The sequence below is a fragment of the Puntigrus tetrazona genome, chromosome 7 (genome assembly GCF_018831695.1).
Source record: "Puntigrus tetrazona isolate hp1 chromosome 7, ASM1883169v1, whole genome shotgun sequence".
NCBI classification, from domain to species: Eukaryota; Metazoa; Chordata; class Actinopteri; order Cypriniformes; family Cyprinidae; genus Puntigrus; species Puntigrus tetrazona.
Genome location: NC_056705.1, coordinates 22102895 through 22121829, shown reverse-complemented (window position 1 = coordinate 22121829; position 18935 = coordinate 22102895). Strand labels below are relative to the sequence as shown.

The 18935-nt window shown below is 38.3% G+C and overlaps 4 protein-coding genes across 10 annotated transcripts; 2 read left to right on the top strand and 2 right to left on the bottom strand.

The window, feature by feature from the left end:
- Nucleotides 1-51: 51 nt before the first annotated feature.
- Nucleotides 52-3979, bottom strand: zgc:110699 (uncharacterized protein LOC325371 homolog). Its single transcript, XM_043245604.1, has 7 exons — nucleotides 3575-3979; nucleotides 3281-3358; nucleotides 3135-3191; nucleotides 2964-3037; nucleotides 2103-2250; nucleotides 1630-1723; nucleotides 52-1073 (listed from the first exon to the last, which is right to left on the bottom strand). Coding segments are annotated over exons 1-7 (642 nt in total). The 5' UTR covers nucleotides 3576-3979; the 3' UTR covers nucleotides 52-883.
- Nucleotides 3980-4182: 203 nt separating this feature from the next.
- Nucleotides 4183-7166, bottom strand: harbi1 (harbinger transposase derived 1). Of its 3 annotated transcripts, none has more exons than XM_043244648.1 (3): nucleotides 7067-7166; nucleotides 5181-5869; nucleotides 4183-5082 (listed from the first exon to the last, which is right to left on the bottom strand). In XM_043244648.1, the coding sequence occupies exons 2-3, from the start codon at nucleotides 5848-5850 to the stop codon at nucleotides 4706-4708; spliced, it is 1047 nt and encodes a 348-aa protein (XP_043100583.1). In that variant the 5' UTR covers nucleotides 5851-5869; nucleotides 7067-7166; the 3' UTR covers nucleotides 4183-4705. The 3 variants fall into 3 exon arrangements, with proteins under 3 accessions (XP_043100583.1, XP_043100585.1, XP_043100584.1); XM_043244650.1 differs by having other exon boundaries at nucleotides 5193-5869; XM_043244649.1 differs by lacking the exon at nucleotides 7067-7166 and adding an exon at nucleotides 6178-6602.
- Nucleotides 7167-7328: 162 nt separating this feature from the next.
- On the top strand, nucleotides 7329-16269 carry atg13 (ATG13 autophagy related 13 homolog (S. cerevisiae)). Of its 3 annotated transcripts, none has more exons than XM_043244645.1 (18): nucleotides 7329-7530; nucleotides 8292-8372; nucleotides 8496-8576; nucleotides 8678-8797; nucleotides 8913-8959; nucleotides 9076-9216; nucleotides 9292-9332; nucleotides 9415-9511; nucleotides 10773-10871; nucleotides 11342-11435; nucleotides 12078-12176; nucleotides 12578-12673; nucleotides 12828-12967; nucleotides 13055-13142; nucleotides 13684-13761; nucleotides 13877-13990; nucleotides 14531-14659; nucleotides 15449-16269. In XM_043244645.1, the coding sequence occupies exons 2-18, from the start codon at nucleotides 8304-8306 to the stop codon at nucleotides 15524-15526; spliced, it is 1611 nt and encodes a 536-aa protein (XP_043100580.1). In that variant the 5' UTR covers nucleotides 7329-7530; nucleotides 8292-8303; the 3' UTR covers nucleotides 15527-16269. The 3 variants fall into 3 exon arrangements, with proteins under 3 accessions (XP_043100580.1, XP_043100582.1, XP_043100581.1); XM_043244647.1 differs by lacking the exon at nucleotides 15449-16269 and adding an exon at nucleotides 14213-14244 and having other exon boundaries at nucleotides 14531-14660; XM_043244646.1 differs by lacking the exon at nucleotides 12078-12176 and having other exon boundaries at nucleotides 7330-7530.
- Nucleotides 16270-16500: 231 nt separating this feature from the next.
- Nucleotides 16501-18916, top strand: si:dkey-23n7.10 (SPRY domain-containing SOCS box protein 3). Of its 3 annotated transcripts, XR_006251257.1 has the most exons (6): nucleotides 16501-16685; nucleotides 16937-17099; nucleotides 17456-17587; nucleotides 17820-18023; nucleotides 18138-18328; nucleotides 18399-18916. XR_006251257.1 is itself a non-coding variant. In XM_043243280.1 (5 exons), exons 2-5 carry the CDS (start codon nucleotides 16940-16942, stop codon nucleotides 18600-18602), a joined length of 696 nt encoding a protein of 231 aa, XP_043099215.1. In that variant the 5' UTR covers nucleotides 16503-16685; nucleotides 16937-16939; the 3' UTR covers nucleotides 18603-18916. The 3 variants fall into 3 exon arrangements, 2 of the variants coding, with proteins under 2 accessions (XP_043099215.1, XP_043099216.1); XM_043243280.1 differs by lacking the exon at nucleotides 17820-18023 and having other exon boundaries at nucleotides 16503-16685; nucleotides 16937-17108; XM_043243281.1 differs by lacking the exon at nucleotides 17820-18023 and having other exon boundaries at nucleotides 16505-16685.
- The last annotated feature ends 19 nt before the right edge of the window (nucleotides 18917-18935 follow it).

Below are 18935 nucleotides of genomic sequence, written 5' to 3'. Positions count from 1 at the left end.
CTCTAGATCTCTTTTACATTTTGAAGCAGCAAATGAATATTAACACGTGCATACTATTAACCATTTAAACATTACATGAACGGTCAAAAAATACAAATTCAGCATTATGATACATTGTCCTGTAACCCATTTTGGAAACATTTCACTCCACAGAGTGGATTTTACACATTGTCAGGATGTAGTAAGTCTAAAAACAGCTATGTAAAATAGAAAAACACCGTATAATTGGTTCTGTTCCCTCGTGACATTTCAATCTGATAGAGGCAGATGAGAATGAAATTGGATCAAAAGAGCATCAAAATACCAAGTCAGAAGACAGATCATCTACCACATGGTGCTTCATCTGCCATTTTAAGCATGACTTAATCATACTAGACAAGCTCAGTCTATTGGAATAAATTGGGTGCCTATAAATAAGCATTTAGGAAATTTCACACATAAATTTCAGTTTAAATAAAGAATTGAATTACATCATTGGAATGACATCATTTACCATGCAAAAGTAGAGGTATGTGATCTCAAGTGGTCAAACATCCATTTTAAATGTTGAAATACTTTATAGTTTAACGCACAGAGAAGTTGGCTTACTGTATAATCTCAACGTTGTTCTGCTTGTTGGTCCATCATGTCAGCTTCTGGTTCGGTCAGTCGCAAAAGTTTGAGGTGAGACCACCTGTTTGTCCAAACAATGGAAGGAGTATTTCAAGGGAGCCACTTCCAGTGTGCCTAAAACAAGCTGCTTTATGCTGTCTGTCATAAACACGCGCATAACTATGTCCATGACAATATTTGGAAATGCATAAGGCACTTGTTCTCTGAAAGCTTGTCACGCAAAGATACAGCACTATGGTAGCAATGTCTGAAGTGCGTTTAGTCTTTCTGGTCACCACTGCATGGTTTTACTTCGTGTGAGCTTGTTTTTGAGTGCATGTCTCATCTGCAGCATCCGTGAGCGCTTGTCCATGGCCAGCAGGTGGCGCTGAAACTCCTGACGCACTTCACGCACCAGCTGCCCAAACGCGGCCTCCACTGCTGAAGCGTCCTCTGCCACAGACAGCTCGAAGAAACTGCACCTACAATACCAGTATATATGTGTGTATATATATATATATATATATATATATATATATATATACACATACATACATATATATACATATATGAATACATTGAGTTGAGCTTAAAATAAGATCTTCCAAAGTTTAAAGTTTGCAATGAGAATGGATTATAAATCTGTTGTCAAAAAAAGAAAAACATTTAAAAAGAGATGCTTCTCTGTGGTTTTTACTGCCAAAATAAAAACTCTATTTTCTAACATTCAAGGAAACAGAAAGCTATTATTATTTATATTGATTTAATTTTGTTATTAATATTATTAAATACTTTACAGTTTCATAATATTATAGTATTAGTGATATTTCATTATTGATGTTTTTTTTATTTGATTAATAATAGTATTCTAAATAATATTAATTAACACTGCAAAGGAAAAAATATTTTAAAAAGTACTGGGTAAATTTGACCTTGTTTATGCATTCTAGGGTTTAAAAAATCTGTTAAGTGAACCTACATTACTTCGTACTATCCCTTAAAACTGTGCAGTTATCAATAAGAGCAAAGTGTGCCGACCTCAGGTCTGAGGCTAAAGCCTGCCCCTCTTCTGTCCTCACTACTCGGCCATTCTCCATGTCACATTTGTTGGCAATGATGACCGTTGGAATACCTGGGAGACGCACACACACACAGACACAGAATGATGTAATAGACGCAGTGGCTCTGAAGAAGAACAGACTGCCATTAAAATGACAGTACCTGGAGATGTATGGCATAATAAAAGACTGCAGTGTTGTGATGCTTTCTCTCTCTCTTTATCTCTTTCCACATATCTATCTGTCATTTACAAACCTACACTCGCAGGCTGCAGTGTACTATATTAAGAGTTCATGCCTGAGGTGAAATCTCTGAACTGAGACCAATTAAGGCAGGCTGAGTCACACTGATGGATAACAGCGCTATTCGCTAGTTGGAGGGTCCATATACATAAACATGACTACACGCAGTAGCACTAATAGCAGAACAGCCTGTTCGAGTCTTAGCCTTACCGAGGGTTTGTTTAACGTGGTCAATCAGTCTCTTCAGGCGCGACACAGCCTCAAAACTGCTGCGATCCGTCACAGAGTACATAATGAGAAACCCATCACCCCATTTAATGGAGCTCTCCAGAGAGGACGCCGCAGAACCTATACTTTCCTAAAAACAAACAGATCTGTGAGGACAGAGCTGATGCACATCTGGACTTTCAAAGATGTGGTTCCTAAGGCAATTCTGGAGCACAAAAGGATGTAAATTAAATCCACAGATCCACAACCCGCTGCTTCACAAATGCAGCGGTTCAAAATCCAGGTCGAGCTGCACGCTACACATTTTGGTCTCCATTATTTAGTTTTTCCCAAAAATGAACTTGTATAAACATTCTATGACATTTTTCAATGTGTTGACAAAAAATGTGTTTGATTTGGAACGGCGTGAAGATGACAGAATTGAAATATTTTGGTGAGCTCTCCCTTTAACACACGTGCTTTATATCATCAGTGCATTAGTACGGGCTACTAAACCTACACTGGGTGTATCAAAGTCATCCGAAACATCAGAACTGCTACTCTACTGCGTTCACACAGATGGTAAAGCTTCAGCCTAATCCTATGAATTAACAAGTGCTGCTCTACTGTGTAACATGATCAATGGCAGGCGGGCTGTTAAAGCTTCTCCACCAGCCTGAGATTCAGCACAGCAGACATGAAAGGAATGGAATGGTTCAGAGAGCCCTGCGTCTCATCAGCTGTTTGACAACGAAGATCATCCTGCTGTCTTTCTTTGAGTCTGTGGATAAATATGACTGCACAGCAGCAGATGCACAACAACATACTGTAAGACCTTATCTTACAGTTTGGATCACTCTGTACCTTATTAACAGTGTCTAAAATCTCCAGCTCAATCGCCTCCTTGTCCACAATTTTCTGACACCTGTAGGTGACCTCTAAGAGACACACAAAAAAGTATGGTATGGCATGTCATATGATGCAGATTGCATGACTACAATGCAGAAAACAGCTTTACAGCATCAGTGATATTACCTCTTTTATGTTCGTACTCTCCAATGAAACGTCTGGTGATAAATCTGACACACATAGCTGGAGTTCAAAAGAGAAAAAGAGATCAGTTAGAGCCACAAAGACTGACCAAAAGTCATTAAACCTCCCCAAAAACACAGCAGCGTTACCTGTCTTCCCACAGTTGTCTCTTCCCAGCACCACGAGCTTCGCCCTCAACATCTTCCGCACAGATTCCGACATGATCACTGGGGATAATATAACGACTGAATATAATATTACTGTTAGAAACAGGCCAAATAAATGACCGTTTTTTTTTCTCGGGTTAAGCTCAAGTACGCTTCCGCTACGATAAAGATGACAGATAAATGCGGCAGAGATGAGATGCACCTCAGAGCCTAACACAAAGTTCAAATGCAAGACGCTGTGTTAAAAATGAAACACAGCTCCTCAGAAATACTTACTTTGCTCCCCAAAGTTGTTAAAAGTGCGAACGGTGCTCGACTCTATATCACTGTGTTCCAGTGGAGACTCTCGTGGAGTTCATATGCTGCGGATTCTGCCGCTCGCTTCTGCGCTCTCCGTCCGTCTGCTTTTAGTAATGACATTAGAAATAGCGCGAGCGCGCGCGCGCGCACACACACACACGCTGCGGACAGCACGTCATTGTTCAGCGTGGTCTCTCTTCTTATTCCACACATTCATCACCGGGCTCGACTGAGAGACTCATTAAACAACCAGCTGATTTATCGCCTTTGACAGTCGAGCCTCCGGAGCAGCAGAGACAGACCACTCGTTCTTTCTGCCAACAGAACCATTAATTAACCCGGGCTAAAATTAAAGCTTTATATTTTTCGCCCTGATATATCTTTTACTCAGATTACAGGGCACCAGTGGAGAACTGCGAGAAAGAAACTCCTAGTAGGTAAGTGTTAATGATTATGTGAACTAAATTAACAATGCGAAAGAAATGAATAAATAACTAGCAAGAGGTTTGTCTCGTTTGGAAAGTCAGTTGTTGTCGAACTCAAGATTTGAAGGAAATAACGCACTTAGCAGAGACAAAGACAACTCATTTTCAGGTGTGATTTATTGATTAAATAATTTCACAGGTCTATCAGTTTTCAGTAAAACACTTTTAAAAAACGAAATTAAAATGACAGTAACTTGTAATAAAAGACCCTGTCTATTTTCAAATTTAATTCCTAAACTATTTTTCTAAAGTAAATGTTAATGCAGTAAATGACCAATAAATAGCGACAAACATCAAATTCACACAAATATAAATCACCATCATTATTCACTTAGTCATTTTAAACCTTTTTTTTCTGTGGAACAAATATATTTTGAGAAAAACATCTAATTGATTTTATTTATTAATTTATTTACTTTACAATGAAATCGGTGGTGTCCAAAATATTCTTTAAAGTACGATCTTTTCCACAGAGGAAATATAGCCGTCTGGGTCTTCTGAGAATGACTTGAGGTTGAGTAAATGATCAAATTATGATTAAGCAATTTTTGTGCAATATTTCTTAACAACGTGTTAGCATAAAGGAAGACCATTAGCATGTATATCTCAAAAAAAATCCATCCTAGCTGAAATGATTTTGGATGAGCTCCTGCTGAACTCTGAGAGCCTCTGAGTCGACAGTGTCAGTGGGATCAATATCCTCCCCTGATTGGTCTGTGGCCTCAGTCCTCTCAAAAGTCCAGGCATCAAGGCCAGACTGCAGAGAAATGTTATGTAGCACACAGCAGGCCTGGATGATATGTGAGCATTTCTCTGGGGAATACTGCAGATAACCTTTTGCCCCATCCAGGCACCGGAAACGTGTCTGAATGGCTCTGAATGTGCGGTCCACAATCTCGTGCGTCGTTGTGTGAGCCAGGTTATAGCGGTAGTCAGCAGGGGACTCTGGATTCTGCACTGGAGTCATCAGCCACTTTTTTAGAGGGTACCGATTGTCACCTGGAGGCGAGAGACAGAAAACAAGATGAAATTTTCACAGGACTCTTCGGCAATGTAAAAAAGAAAAGTCAAGACAGCAGCCAAACTATGTGTCCCACCTAAAAGCCAACCTTCATCAATTTCTTGCTCTTCAAACAGCTTTGCCACACTGGATTGCTTGAAGACGGTTCTATCTGTCAGACTACCTGGCCAATGTGTCTCAGCGCTCAGCAGAAGTCCTCTGGCATCACACACTAACTGGCAATTGATTGAGTGAAATCCTTTTTTATTGACATACGAAGAGTCATCTGCATTGGGAGCTTTAATGGCTATATGTGCGCAGTCCACTACTCCCAAGACATTAGGAATTCCTGCTATTCTGTAAAACTCCTCTTTAGACTGCTGCCTGGTGGCCTCATCCCTGGTGAATCCGATAAACTCTGGTGCTTTCTCAATCAGAGCTTTAGTGACGTTAGATACACAACGGCTCATGGAGGCCTGGCTGATGCCGATCGCATCTCCCATCTTACTCTGGAACGACCCGGTTGAGTAGAATCCCAAGGCTGCGAGTATCTGAACATCTGGGCTGATGGCTCTGGACCTCTGTGTGCGTCTCAACAAACTGTCTTTTAGCAGTTCCACCAGGTAATAAATGAACTCACGTGGGAAGCCGAATGTTGTCAGCAGAAATTCATCTGAAACCGTCTCAATATCAAATCGATCAAGTGTTTTGTGCCCACGGCCATGCAGCAGCAGGTCACAGTCTAGGACTGCAATAGAGATTGCCATTCCACATACTCAGGAGGACCTGTGGGCAAATGGCACATGTCAATGTCAGCTACTGTCATGTAATGCCATGTCAATAACTAAAACATAACATCATTATAGTTGGGCAAAATTATATAGTGGTGGATGAAAACTACAACAAATATATATATTTTTTACATTTCCTTATACAGTTAGGTCCATTTATATATATATATATATATATATATATATATATATATATATATATATATAAACACAAGCACAATTTTTACTACTTTAGCACAATCTGAGTTTAATTTGAGGGTATTCTCAGGTAAGGTTAATGAATTAGTGTTCTTTAATATGTACCTCCCCTTTTTCAAGGGACCATAAGTAATTAGACAGCTGACTCAGAAGCAATTCCATGGAGATTTCCGATATGGGCTATTCCTTTGTTATATACACATCAGTTAATCTGGAGCTGATTCTAAGTATGCCATTTGCATTTGGAAGCTGTTGCTGTGAATCCACCTCATCCAGTCAAAAGAGCTCTCCATGCAGATGAAACAGACAATTCTTAGGCTTCAAAAACAAAACAAATCCATCAGAGAGATAGCAGATAACTAGCAGTGGTCAAATCAACAGTTATGGAATTCTGCGAAGAAAAGAATGCACTGGAATATTCTGCAAGTCTATCTAATAAAATGGTTGTTATGTTATAATTTTTCAACCCCTTGAAGTAAAGCTTGAAATCTGCACTTCGATTGCATCTTTGATTTAATTTTCTTCTGGTGGCATGCAGAGCCAAAAATTCTGAAAACTGTGTCAGTGTCCAAAAATAACACACACACACACACACACACACACACACACACACACACACACACACACACACACACTATATGTGTATATGTGTATATATATATATATATATATATATATATATATATATATATATATATATATATATATATATATATATATATTTATGCTAAATGTTTATGCATGCACTGCTGCATTGATTTCACAAACCCTATTTGGCCTAATCACATAATTAAATACAGCATTTACCTCAATTAACAACATCGACTGAGCTGGTTATATGAGTATGTTTCACACAACAGAAACTGAACCTAACCAACCCAACGTAACCAACTCTTGAATTAAATTATCTCATAATAAGCAAATTATTTATGTATTCAATTAAAAAAACAGTAGCAAAAACAGTCAGATCGACTGAAAATGACTTCATTGTTACCTGCACTGGCGGTTGTTTGTGTACGCCGGCATTGAAATCTGACGTCATTCACACAACAATCTTCTTGTTCAGGGGCTGCACTTTCGTTATTTGTATTAGTTGTTTTTAAGAAAAAATTTACAGCAGACCGTATTAAGCGCACATCAAAATGCAACACAAATGTGGATAGCATTTTATCATGCCATAATTGCATACACTCCTTCATTCAAATTTTAAAAACAACGAAAATGGCGTGGTTGAATCGGTACAGGCAACACGTCATTCCTGACCTAGCCAAACAAGCAAAATAAACAAGAAATGGGGCGCCTGTCAGTGTGCGACGTTGTGGTGCTACGATGTGATTAATTGAAAATATAGAGTCGTTTATGCTGTATTTTATCATTTCACGCTATCGGCCACGGTGTATTGCACACTTAACGTCATATTCTGCGTGTTTCTGTTGAATCTCCGCTCTGTGATGAGCTGTAAGTATATGCGCATGTTTTGCTAAGGGGTTAGCATTGACTGCACAGATAATAAGTAACAATTTGAGATGTTTTGCTGTGGGAAAGAAATGGCAGGTCTGCAGTTTCCAGATCTCGAGTCAGATGAACTGGCAGCTGTCAATTGACATTGATTGCTATAAAGGTATTTTAGTGCTGTGTTGTGTAACTTATTAGTGCTGTATTGTTGTTTTCTATTCAGAACATGTTTAAATGTTGCCGTAAAGTCGTGACAGTATAACTGACAGTTGGACACAAGTAAATTCGTTAATTATTACTATTATTGGAGTAGGATGGTGCAAGATGATCCTCACGCCTTATTTTTCCCTCTAGACTATAAAAGGCACACAATCTCACAAAGTGTAAGGTTAAAGAATACTCGTTGAATATCGAGCCGAAAGGGGTTAACTTACCTAATTTTGTGTCTTTGGAAAATAGTGATCTATGACATTGCATTATGTTGAATATCAAATATATTGTGTCTATTTGTTGATTAGGAATTTGTGAACCAAGTTTTTCCCAAATTGTAAGTCACTTTGGATAAAAGTGTCTGCTAAATGACTAAATGTAAATGTAAGGTTTTACATCTATGGAGAAAAAAGAATAATAATAGACTCATTCTTTCCTTACTACATCGTCTGATTTTTTGTTATATGCATGATGTGCTTTTTCAAATATTGGGCTACTTATATTGGCTTTTTCACTGTGCACTGAGGAAACGGTCTGTAATGTGTATTTCTTAGGTGCGTGCGACAATGGATAGCGATCTGAGCCCACAGGACAAGAAAGACTTGGATAAATTCATCAAATTCTTTGCCTTGAAGGTGATTGCGTTAAATGTCACAGCGTATTTTAAGGCTAAATGCTAAGGGTATATTATCATGCATGAAATCTGGTATCCCAGGTGACAGGATGATGACATTCTTTGCTTTATGTGTGACTTTCAGACAGTGCAAGTTATAGTTCAAGCCCGGCTTGGAGAGAAGATCAGCACTTGCTCATCTTCGTCACCGACAGGATCAGACTGGGTAAGAAACATACTGGACACTTCAAATACAATCGTCCTGTTTTATTTACATCATAACTAACATTAGACCACATGCCTGGTTGTTTTCTTGTTTTTATTTAGTTTAATCTGGCAATAAAAGACATCCCAGAGGTGACTCATGAAGCAAAAAAAGCTCTTGCTGGACAGCTACCTGGCATCGGCCGATCCATGTGTGTGGAGATCTCCCTCAAAACCTCAGAGGTCTAGTTTTTCTTTTAGTTCTCCATCAATATAAAAAAAAATGAAAAAAGAGAAATGCCCAACTTAATACAAATAGATTTACTTGAGTATTAAGAAGTTGTGTTTACTCGTGCAGGGGGACTCCATGGAGCTGGAGACGTGGTGTTTGGAAATGAATGAAAAGTAAGCTCACAGTTCACCATACACTGCGAACTGCTCTATGTTGAGATTGGTAATGTATGGTAATGTATCAATATTTATTATACTGGGGCATAACTCGGGTTTACATTTTCTTCCAGGTGTGATAAGGACATTAAAGTGTCCTATACAGTTTATAATCGGCTGTCTCTGCTGCTCAAGTCTTTGCTGGCCATCACAAGGGTGACACCTGCTTACAAGCTTTCACGTAAACAAGGGCATGACTATGTCATACTCTACAGGTACTCAATACACTTTCTTCTACACTGAAAAAGGATGTTATGTACAGTCAGAGTTTATTAGTATCTCTTTGATAGGATCTATTTTGGAGACGTCCAGCTGACAGGTCTCGGGGAAGGTAATAGTTTGAAGAGCTCTCTTCATAGTACTGATAAAGGCTATGTAGATGTTCTGTAGTATCTTTTCGCTTCTCTCTGCAGGGTTCCAGACAGTGCGAGTGGGTATTGTAGGCACTCCTATAGGCACCATCACTTTATCCTGTGCATATCGCACTAATTTGGCCCTTATGTCTTCAAGGTATGTATTACATTTTCCTGTATGCAAGTGCTGGGCAATAAACAGTTTTAAATTACATAACTGGTATGACTTAATTAAAAAACATGTATCGTTACAAGTGCCTAAGCAACGTTGACAGCATCGTGAATTGAGAGTCGACCGTAACTCGTTGTGCAGGTGTCAACGCAAACCTCAGATTGACCTACATTCACAGCACATTAAAACTACTTGATCTGGACAAACTGTTTATCATTATAAAGATTAAAGACTCCAGCTTCGATATTGGACCACCATTACGATAAAACACAGTTGCAGTAACAGTAATTGGATTAACAGTATTAAAAAAACATATTCAGTCACATCTACTGCAGATTATTTGTGTCCACACATCTTCACTGAACTGCATCCATTAGGGCTTAATGTCTAAAAGTGCACTTTTTAATATATAGTATTGATGTATTTACACGTCTACTTCATATTTCTAAATATGTATTCATTTTTATACATTTTCCTTTAAATTACACTAAATTAAATGTTCTACATATTAGATCTACTTTAACCCTAAACCCTACCCCTTACAATAATGCAAAAACAATGTTTCCGGTAGCTAATGCTGTATCACTTCAAGCCTTGACCCTGCGTTAAGCTCTGTCTGTCTGTCTGTCTGTGTTTTCTCTTCCCCGACTGCTGTTCTGACTCAGAGGAAGCTCATTCGCTGCTCATAATGTCAATCATATCAAAGTGGCTTTGATCATATGCGCTTATAAGCCTTGCCTCTTATGACGAACCCACTAGGTGGGTAAATGTATCTAAAATGTATACTGTGATCAAAGAGATGTGGGTAATCCTTTTAATGCCAGAATAAAGGCTGAATAAAAATGAAAGAATAATGATGATTGCTTATCATACCTGGCAGAGGTCACTATACAAAGAGGAGAAAAGACAGAGCACCATGTTCACCATGTGAAGAAAATTGTGCTGAATTGAGAGAGGGGACGTTTGGAGAGGCAAATTGACTGGCTTCAGAATAGATTAGATGGTATTTTCTTTTCGTATGGCCCGTTTAAGGCATATTAAAATAGTTTCAACTGCAGCGCTGCTTTGTTTAGAGTTGTAACTAGGGAAATGCTATATTGCTGCATTTTAAATCAAAAACTTGCAACCCTTCTTTGTTTTGGATTGTGATTAAGATGATGGTGTTTACATTTGAGTTAAGTATTTGAATATTTTAGGTAGTTTTATAGAAGTGTTGTACAAAATATTGTTGTTGTGTGTCTCTCAGGCAATTTGAGAGGACAGGCCCTATCATGGGTATCATCATTGATCATTTTGTGGAGCGCCCCTTCACTAATATGGCACACATGCATCCCTGCAGTTACAGGTGCGTAAAAATAATCTGCTGTTCAGAGGTTTTGTTTTTTTTTTCAAATACTTTTAAATGAATACTTTTATTCACTAAGACAAATACTGATCAAACTGAAAATGAATATTTTTGCATTGTTGCAAAACAGTTCTATTTTGAAATCAAACAATTTTGTAAAAAAAAACATACAATATACAAAAAGTACTGAACGGCTTTCAACATTCATAATTGGCAGATTGGCAACAAATGGGCATATCAGAATAGTTTCTGAAGGAATGGCAACTGAAAATTCAGCTTTATCATCACAGAAATAAATTACATTGTAACATATATTAAGATGGTTTAAGTTGTTAAAATATGTCACATTATTACTGTTTTAACTGTAATTTTGGTTAATTACACAGAGCACAAGAGACTAATGTCCACAACATTTAAAAAATCTTTCAAACCTCTGACCTCTAACCAGCTCTTTTCTTTTTTTCTTTTAGAGCACCTGGAGAAGATGAGGGAGGGACGTATGCAGGAATAGAAGACTCTCAGGAAGTGTGCACCACGTCCTTTTCCACCTCCCCACCATCACAGGTAATGCCATCTTTATCACCTTTCCATCTCTCCCATTAAAAACAACCCTTCACCACCTTTCTTGTAGAAGCCTGGCTTCAGTACAGGTGCAGTCCAGCCTGTCATTAAGAGATTAACTGTCAGCCTCTCACAATGGATAAGCTGTTTTCATTCATGAGTTTCTTTCAGCAGTTCCCCGATGAACATGTCTTTAAATGTGATTATAGCCATGACTATAATTTGAGATTGCTGCTAAGTATGGTATATATATCCTCCCTATACTGTGTAATTTTTTTTTTTTTTTTTTTTTGGTTAGTCTGCTGTCTTGATCAGTGTTGCTTTTGTTATCTAAATTCGCTAATTGACATAAAGCTAAAATAAACAAAGGCAAAATGAAAAAAAAAAAAAATATATATATATTTAAATAGTATAGAAATAATACTAAAATAATACTGGTCTTGGTGTACTTGCTTCAGTGCCAAAATTGAGGGTGCAGAAAACTAACTTTAAAATCTTTTACTGTATGCGACCATGGAATCAGTTTCTATCTCTAGCTATTTTCTCTTTCTGTGGTAGTGCTTTCATTTCTGTTGTTGCCCTTGTTTCTTTCTTTCTTTCTTTCTTTCTTTCTTTCTTTCTTTCTTTCTTTCTGTGTGCATGTAGTGTGTGTGTACAGTAAGTCAGGCACATTTTAAGACACCTAAGCCGACTCTGATGGCCACACTGAAGGTTCCCCTCATGGGGCTTGGCATCTCACAGCAAGTGAGTCCAGTGTGTGTGAGAGAGAAGTGTGTGTACACGCATGCAGCTGATAGATTAATTAAAGTAAAAAACAAGTGTGTGCCCTGCCCCAGTAACCTATACTCCACTGCTTACCCTTCATAACCTTGTATAACCCTTTAATGAAGAGGATTATACAGTATCACTCACACAAGAGATTGTTTGAGCACTGCTCAGGCAAACGCACACAATCACTGCTGCCTTCTCCTTGAGCTGACCTGCCTGCTGTTTCACTTGAAGCATCCGTGTGTTTGCTCTGATAACTACTCTGATCCTTCTTGCTCTCTGCTCTGCAGTGAGCGTTATACAGGACCAGACTTAAAAAGACATCTTGATCCGACATTTGACTCTTATTGTGATATGAATCTCTCTCTGTCTCTCAGCTGTACAGCTCTCGCCTGTCCTATCAGACTCCTGCCCTGGGAACTGTGGATTTGTGTCATCCTACAGCTTGTGCTGCTCCTGCACATCCTCACCAGGTACGGACACATCACGCCAGTGCAAAAGAACCACTTTCCCTATCATAACTTCATTCCTCTCATCCCTTCTGATGTAGAATAGCTGCTTGGAATTATTTTCGCCTGTTTACAGAAGTGTGTGTGTGTGTGTATGTGCGTGTGTGTTCCTAATCAGATGGTTGTGCCCAGCAAAGAAGGTGGAGTACCACAGGTGCCGGCTCAGCCTAATCATGGCACTGCGGCCGAGCATGGTCGTATCCCTTCATGCCCCACTGGACAATCCCCTCAGCTGGCACCACCCGCATCCTGTAGTAGGTAAGAGTGTGAGGAGATTCAGAATGTTCAATGCTGATTTTTTTTTTTTTTTTTTTTTGATTCCATGTTTGTGTATGTGTGTGGTAGTGAGGTGAAGACGGCGTCCCCCTCTGATGCTCTAGAGACCACCTTCACCAGGAAAGTTGGGGCTTTTGTCAACAAAGCTACCACTCAGGTTAGAATACATTAATAATATATAATATAATAACTTGGAAAATAAAAATTACTTTGAAAAAGTTGCTAATAGCATACATTCTCATGAAAATCTGCATGAAGATTCTACATGAATCTGCATTAAATTTTTAAATGTTTTTGAAAAGAGTTTTATATGCTCGCTAAATTAAATGTAATAAATTAAACAGTAAACTGAAAATTAAAAGAAACATTTTCTGTTTTGATGTGTTGTGAAATTCTTGTGAAGGCAAAACAGAATATTAATGAATTTTATGATCAAAATAACAGCGTTTAATTGAAATAGAAATATTTTGTTACATTTTCAAATGTAATTGTTGTAACTGTGACTTTTCAGTTTAATGCATTCTTTTTTTCAGGATAGTGTATATATTAAGCTTGGATTTGGTAATAATATTCAGTCCAGACTAGTAATAAATAAATAATACAAGAAATATTACTGATAAGTATTACTGTAAAGTCACTGTCATGTTCATTGGGGTGTAAAAATGTGTTCTGATGTTGTGTATGTGTGTGTAACTCAGGTGACAACAACCAGTTTGGATCTTCCTTTTGCTGCATTCGCTCCAAGAGCCTATGATCTAGAGGAGAATGACCCAATGGTATTGAAAACGGAAAACACCCATACTTTCTATGCATTTCAAATTAAGAAAACCCACTGCCTTGCAAATGGCCTTTTTGTGTGTGTGATTTAGAAGTATTTTTCTCTGCTTGCAGGTGCACCCTCCTCTTTCCCCGGCTCCTTCATCTCCCTTGCAAGGCAGCCTGCACTCAAACAACTCGAGCCAAAGTGGGGGCCAACCGCAAGACGACTTTGTCATGGTTGAATTTGTAAGTGCACCAATATATAATAATAAAAATAGAATTATCAATACACTTTTATCAAGCCCTTGACAGAGCGTCTAGTCAATTATTCATTAAAAAAAAGAAAAGAAAAGAAACTTAGACTCTGACCTGAGAGATAGCTGCATATGCTTGATGTTTAATATATCTGAAGACGACCTGACTCTCCTTTATTTTTATTTCATGAATACACTATGCTGAATGATGCAGCATCCCACACCAATTGGAAGTCTTTGAAGCTAGTGAGTTGATGTTGCTTAAGAGAGGCCCCAAGAGACCTGCTCGATCGTGTTATATTTTTAAGTCTTTTTCTGCATGAAAGAGCAGCACTGTTCTGGTGTTGATCAGAGCTCTAGACTGCTGGGCTAAAATCAATACAAATGTTACTAGAAAAGTCAAAACAAGAAAAGACTAGCTCTTATGAAAAAAAAAACTTAAATCTTCAAAATTTAAGTGGCAGCTAAACTCTACATACCAGTGACTCCAGGACCAGATATTGTTCTAAGTATTTGTTTGTGTGCCAAGCAGAAACCAGCATTCTCTAAGGATGACCTTCTGCCAATGGATCTGGGAACTTTCTATAGAGAGTTTCAAAACCCTCCTCAACTCGCAAGCCTGTCCATTGATGTCAGCGCCCAGTCTATGGCTGAAGATTTGGTAAGAAACAAACAAATTCTTGTCAAAGCACATACCGAACATTTTTGCTGTCTATATGGGACAGGTTGACCTTTAAAAGGATAGTTAACTCAAAAATGAAAATTTGATGTTTATCTGCCGACCCCAGGGCTTCCAAGATGTAGGTGACTTTGTTTCTTTAGTAAAACACAATGTATAAATCAAGTCAGTGGGCTCACAATCTATAAAAATAAAAATAAAATTATGCAGACAAATCCAAATTAAACTCTTTAGTGATACATTGACACACCAAACAGTCGTTTGTGCAAGATACAGATATAATTTATTTGATATAGCGCCATGTCTGACTCTTTTACATTTGAGTTAAAAATCTTAATTTGCGTTCTACTGAACAAACAAAGCCACCCACATCTCGGATGCCCTGGGGGGAAGCAGATGAATATAAAATGTTTATTTTTGGGTGAACTATCCTTTTAAAGCATGAAAGGCATGCGAACATATAGAGTAGAGACAGAGGAGAGTATTCATGTACTGTAGGTAGGATTACATTGCAGATTACATTGCACCAAATCAGGGTTGGTGTTAAAGTCTTAAATAAAAAGATTTATTTTGTGGATGTTTCAAATCAAGAGCCATTAAAATAATTGCAAGTTCTGTTTATATGTAGCTCTCTCAAAACAGAATCTGTATATAAATTATACTTTGGGTGACTTATTCACATTCATGACGTATATGACACATGACATAGTGTATAGTAATGTGATGTGTTCATTATTAGATGTTTGATACAGTGAACATGCGTTTTTGCAGGACTCTCTTCCAGAGAAACTGGCCGTTTATGAGAAGAACATCGACGAGTTTGATGCATTTGTGGACACGCTACAATAAACCAGAGATTGCATCCTTCACAACTTCTTTACTCTTCTTGCTTCCTTCACTGAAGCATCCCTCATTGGATGTCTGCATTAACCATGTTTTGTGTCAGTTTTTTCCTTGTGCAATGAGCTATGAAGAGAATCATCATACAAGAAAAATAGTGAACTGAGGTATGAGGAGAGCAGCATCTGTTACAGGAACAGAGCAACATTAAATTTCCAACCCTTGTATTTATTAAAATAGCAGAACTGTGTAAGTAAAGCTCACTGTAATGAATGTATAAACCTGTACCAGCCTTTATTTTTGTTTTGCTCATCACAACACCAAATGCAGTTCACTGACTAGTCACCGAAGCAGATTTCTCTCATTGTACCACTGGCACCGTCTGAATTCTCTATCTATGTTATTTCAAGGGAAAACATGAATAATCTGAGAATATGTATGTGAATAAATTTTGCTTTATAGGATTAAACATGAACAACACTACAGTGAACACTGACAACAGTGAATTGTGAGTCTGTCTGCTTACCTGCTTCACGTAAAGGCATTTTACCATAACTTTTCTTTTTCTTTTTTTTCTTTTTATTATTAGGGACAGTTCTTAAACCGTGAGGAATGCATTTTTTTTTTAAAGCTTATGTTGGCAAGTCATTAGGAGCTGGACCTTCTTTTATTATTTTAAGTGTCTTCTTTCTCTCCTCACTTTGTTAATATGGCATGTAAATGTTGTGTAATAAACTGATTTATTTCAAACAGACCCGTTTTTGTTTTTGAACTGCTCGAAAACATCGCGTCTCGCGCGGGCAAACCTGGGCGTTCACAAGCTAATGAATATTCGCTAGCTCGACGTTCGACCAATGGGAATGGCGAAGGTTTGTCTTATGAATATTAATTAGGGCGCGTTATTGGAAGGCTACCTAGCAACGTCAGCAGAGGCTGTTTAAAATTCATGAGCCCCAAAATACACGCCTTCTTCCATATTTGGAGAAATCCAGTGGTGTTTTGACAGCAGTTGTGAAATGTTTTTCTATCGTCCAGCTGCTGAACACCCATAGGAAACCTGACCGTGTAGCCTTTACTCTTATTTTAAAAGCGTCTTTTTAAGTGCCTAAAAGAAAGTTCAAGTTTCTTCTTCGTTACACTTCGGATTACATAACTTGGTGTACACTTGGTAAGTCACGTATTTTTCTCCATGGTATACGTGATGTGCTCGCTTGTCTGAAAAAAAATTTATAAAATTGGCTAGATATTGCCGCATAGTACACTCGTTGTCTGTATGCAATAATTACTTGTGTATATTAATTTAGAAATGTTCGAATTACAGTAAACTGTTTTTGCTTTTGGTAACGGGTACATTGGGTGTATAAGTGTTTGTTTTTTTACTGTACAGACATTGATAGGCATGTACGCTGTGTGTTGTAGCAAATGTTGCGCTCTTTTCGAGGTCACACCCGGGAGAGTTGGGAATGGGATCCGGACAGTAAATCTCCTGATGCTCATCTTTCTCTGTGTCGACAAGCCGTTTATTTTCATGTCAGCTCTCTGCTGGACAGTCAAGGTACTGCTGGAGTCAGAGGCACCAAAGGTGAGACTAGTGAGTGAACGGACCAGCGCTGTTTTTGTTCTTCTAAAGCCGGTAGTTGTGTTATTAAAGCGTTACATTTCATCAGGCTGATACCATACTGTTTTAGGAGTATAGACGTTCAGTGATAAGTAGTTGAACATTAAGTACTAGTTTCCTTCCCGTCGAGCCTGGTTCAAGTTAATATTTAACGAGCAAGTGTAACGTTAGTAAGGCTTTTATTATGCTCTAGTAGAGTATTGCTTCTTGGCCTGAGGATAAATGTCATGCGCTGTGATATATTTTATGATAGCGTTCAAAAGTATCATGTTTTGTGATATTATTTTATTCTGATAAGAATAACGTATTTCCGTGTAAAGGTTTCACTCATGGTGAGCATTACTGGGAGATAGAGTTCCTTGAGCCTCCGTATGGGAGCTCTGTGATGGTGGGGATCGGTACCCAAAATGCACTTCTTCACACAGGGGATCAAAAGTTTGTTAACCTCATAGGTGAGTCATGTTCCACTTGAAAAGCCCATTTGCGCCACTAAGAAAAAAAAATGCCTTAAAAAGTCAAAATGTAATTGAGTCATAATTTTTACGACAACATATCGAAATTATTATATATTAAGTCGAAATTACGACATCACGTTCTACCCTAAGAAAATGCTTAAATTCAACTCTGACTTTTAATTTAGAAAGACTTACTATGTCATAATTCCGCCTTTTTATCTTTTTAAAGCACGATTTGTTCTTATGTGACGGAAACGGGCTTCCATGTGTTCCTCCTGGGAGTACTCCTTTTCATCTTTAACCAAATCAGCCCAGCCCAGCTCCACTCAGAACAGACATATTCTCCCTCGGGCTGATTGTACTCGACAACCTAAAAGCGAATTACATCATCTAATTATCTGTGGTGAATTTTTGTCCCATCAACACCTCCTAGGTAAACAAGGGAGGAAAAGTACAGAACGACCAGGGCCCAGAAAAAGCACACAAAGTTTTTTTTCTTTGAATCAATAAAACCGTTGTTCTGATAGACCTGTTTCTTGCTTCAAAGGCATCGACAGTGAGAGTTGGGGTCTGTCATACAAAGGCTTCATCTGGCATGATGGGAGAAGTCGTAAATACACAGAGCCGTTTTATGAAACGAATACCGTCATCGGGGTTTTGCTGGACTTGAGCGCTGGGACGCTGACGTTCTTCCGGAATGGAGTGAACCTTGGGGTGGCCTTCAGCGGCCTGGAGCAGGTAAATACCACTGCACTGAGTATGTGGAAGTACTGCATGTAAGTTAAATGAACTTTTGTGTTCCCTGTAGGTCAGCAAGGCTCTGTATCCTCTGGTCAGCTCTACTGCCCCTGAAACTGAGCTTCAGCTGGGTGTGAGGAGCCAGAGAATCTCCTCCCTACAGGAACAGTGCATACACATAATCACGCAATCCCTTTCACATTACAGGCATGCACATGAATTACCATTACCTACATCTCTGCTCTGCCAAATACACACACAGGCGCATTTATAAGCAGGGCACTGCCTGTTTTTCTAACTTCAAGTAACACAATTCCATCCAGTGTAACGCATCCATTTTATATGAAGCCTACCTCAAACATGTATATTTTTAATACATAAATTGAACAAAAAACAGCATGTGTGACCTTTGTAATCATGTATTAGTTTATATACAATTTCTGCACTTTCTAGATGAGGTTGTTTTGCAATGATCATGTTCCAAAATAAGATGTAATTACCAGTGTTTGTAATTAGTTAGTTTTTTTTTATACTCACAGGGTACGTATTTTGGTGACAAATACGTAAATTAGATATCTGCTTTGTTAAGATACTGTGGTAAAAGTGT

Bases quoted from the DNA above. Each gene is read 5' to 3' on its own strand.
- zgc:110699 (XM_043245604.1), bottom strand. The intron at 1,724-2,102 runs GTAAGGCTAAGA...TGCGTCTCCCAG, and splicing joins CCACGTTAAACAAACCCTCG to GTATTCCAACGGTCATCATT. The intron at 1,074-1,629 runs GTCGGCACACTT...CTGGTATTGTAG, and splicing joins GCTTTAGCCTCAGACCTGAG to GTGCAGTTTCTTCGAGCTGT.
- harbi1 (XM_043244648.1), bottom strand. From the start codon at position 5,850: ATGGCAATCTCTATTGCAGTCCTAGACTGTGACCTGCTGCTGCATGGC. The intron at 5,083-5,180 runs GTGGGACACATA...TCTCGCCTCCAG, and splicing joins TGATGAAGGTTGGCTTTTAG to GTGACAATCGGTACCCTCTA.
- atg13 (XM_043244645.1), top strand. From the start codon at position 8,304: ATGGATAGCGATCTGAGCCCACAGGACAAGAAAGACTTGGATAAATTC. The intron at 8,960-9,075 runs GTAAGCTCACAG...ATTTTCTTCCAG, and splicing joins TGTTTGGAAATGAATGAAAA to GTGTGATAAGGACATTAAAG. The intron at 9,217-9,291 runs GTACTCAATACA...TCTCTTTGATAG, and splicing joins GACTATGTCATACTCTACAG to GATCTATTTTGGAGACGTCC.
- si:dkey-23n7.10 (XM_043243280.1), top strand. From the start codon at position 16,940: ATGTTGCGCTCTTTTCGAGGTCACACCCGGGAGAGTTGGGAATGGGAT. The intron at 17,588-18,137 runs GTGAGTCATGTT...CTTGCTTCAAAG, and splicing joins AAAGTTTGTTAACCTCATAG to GCATCGACAGTGAGAGTTGG. The intron at 18,329-18,398 runs GTAAATACCACT...TGTTCCCTGTAG, and splicing joins CCTTCAGCGGCCTGGAGCAG to GTCAGCAAGGCTCTGTATCC.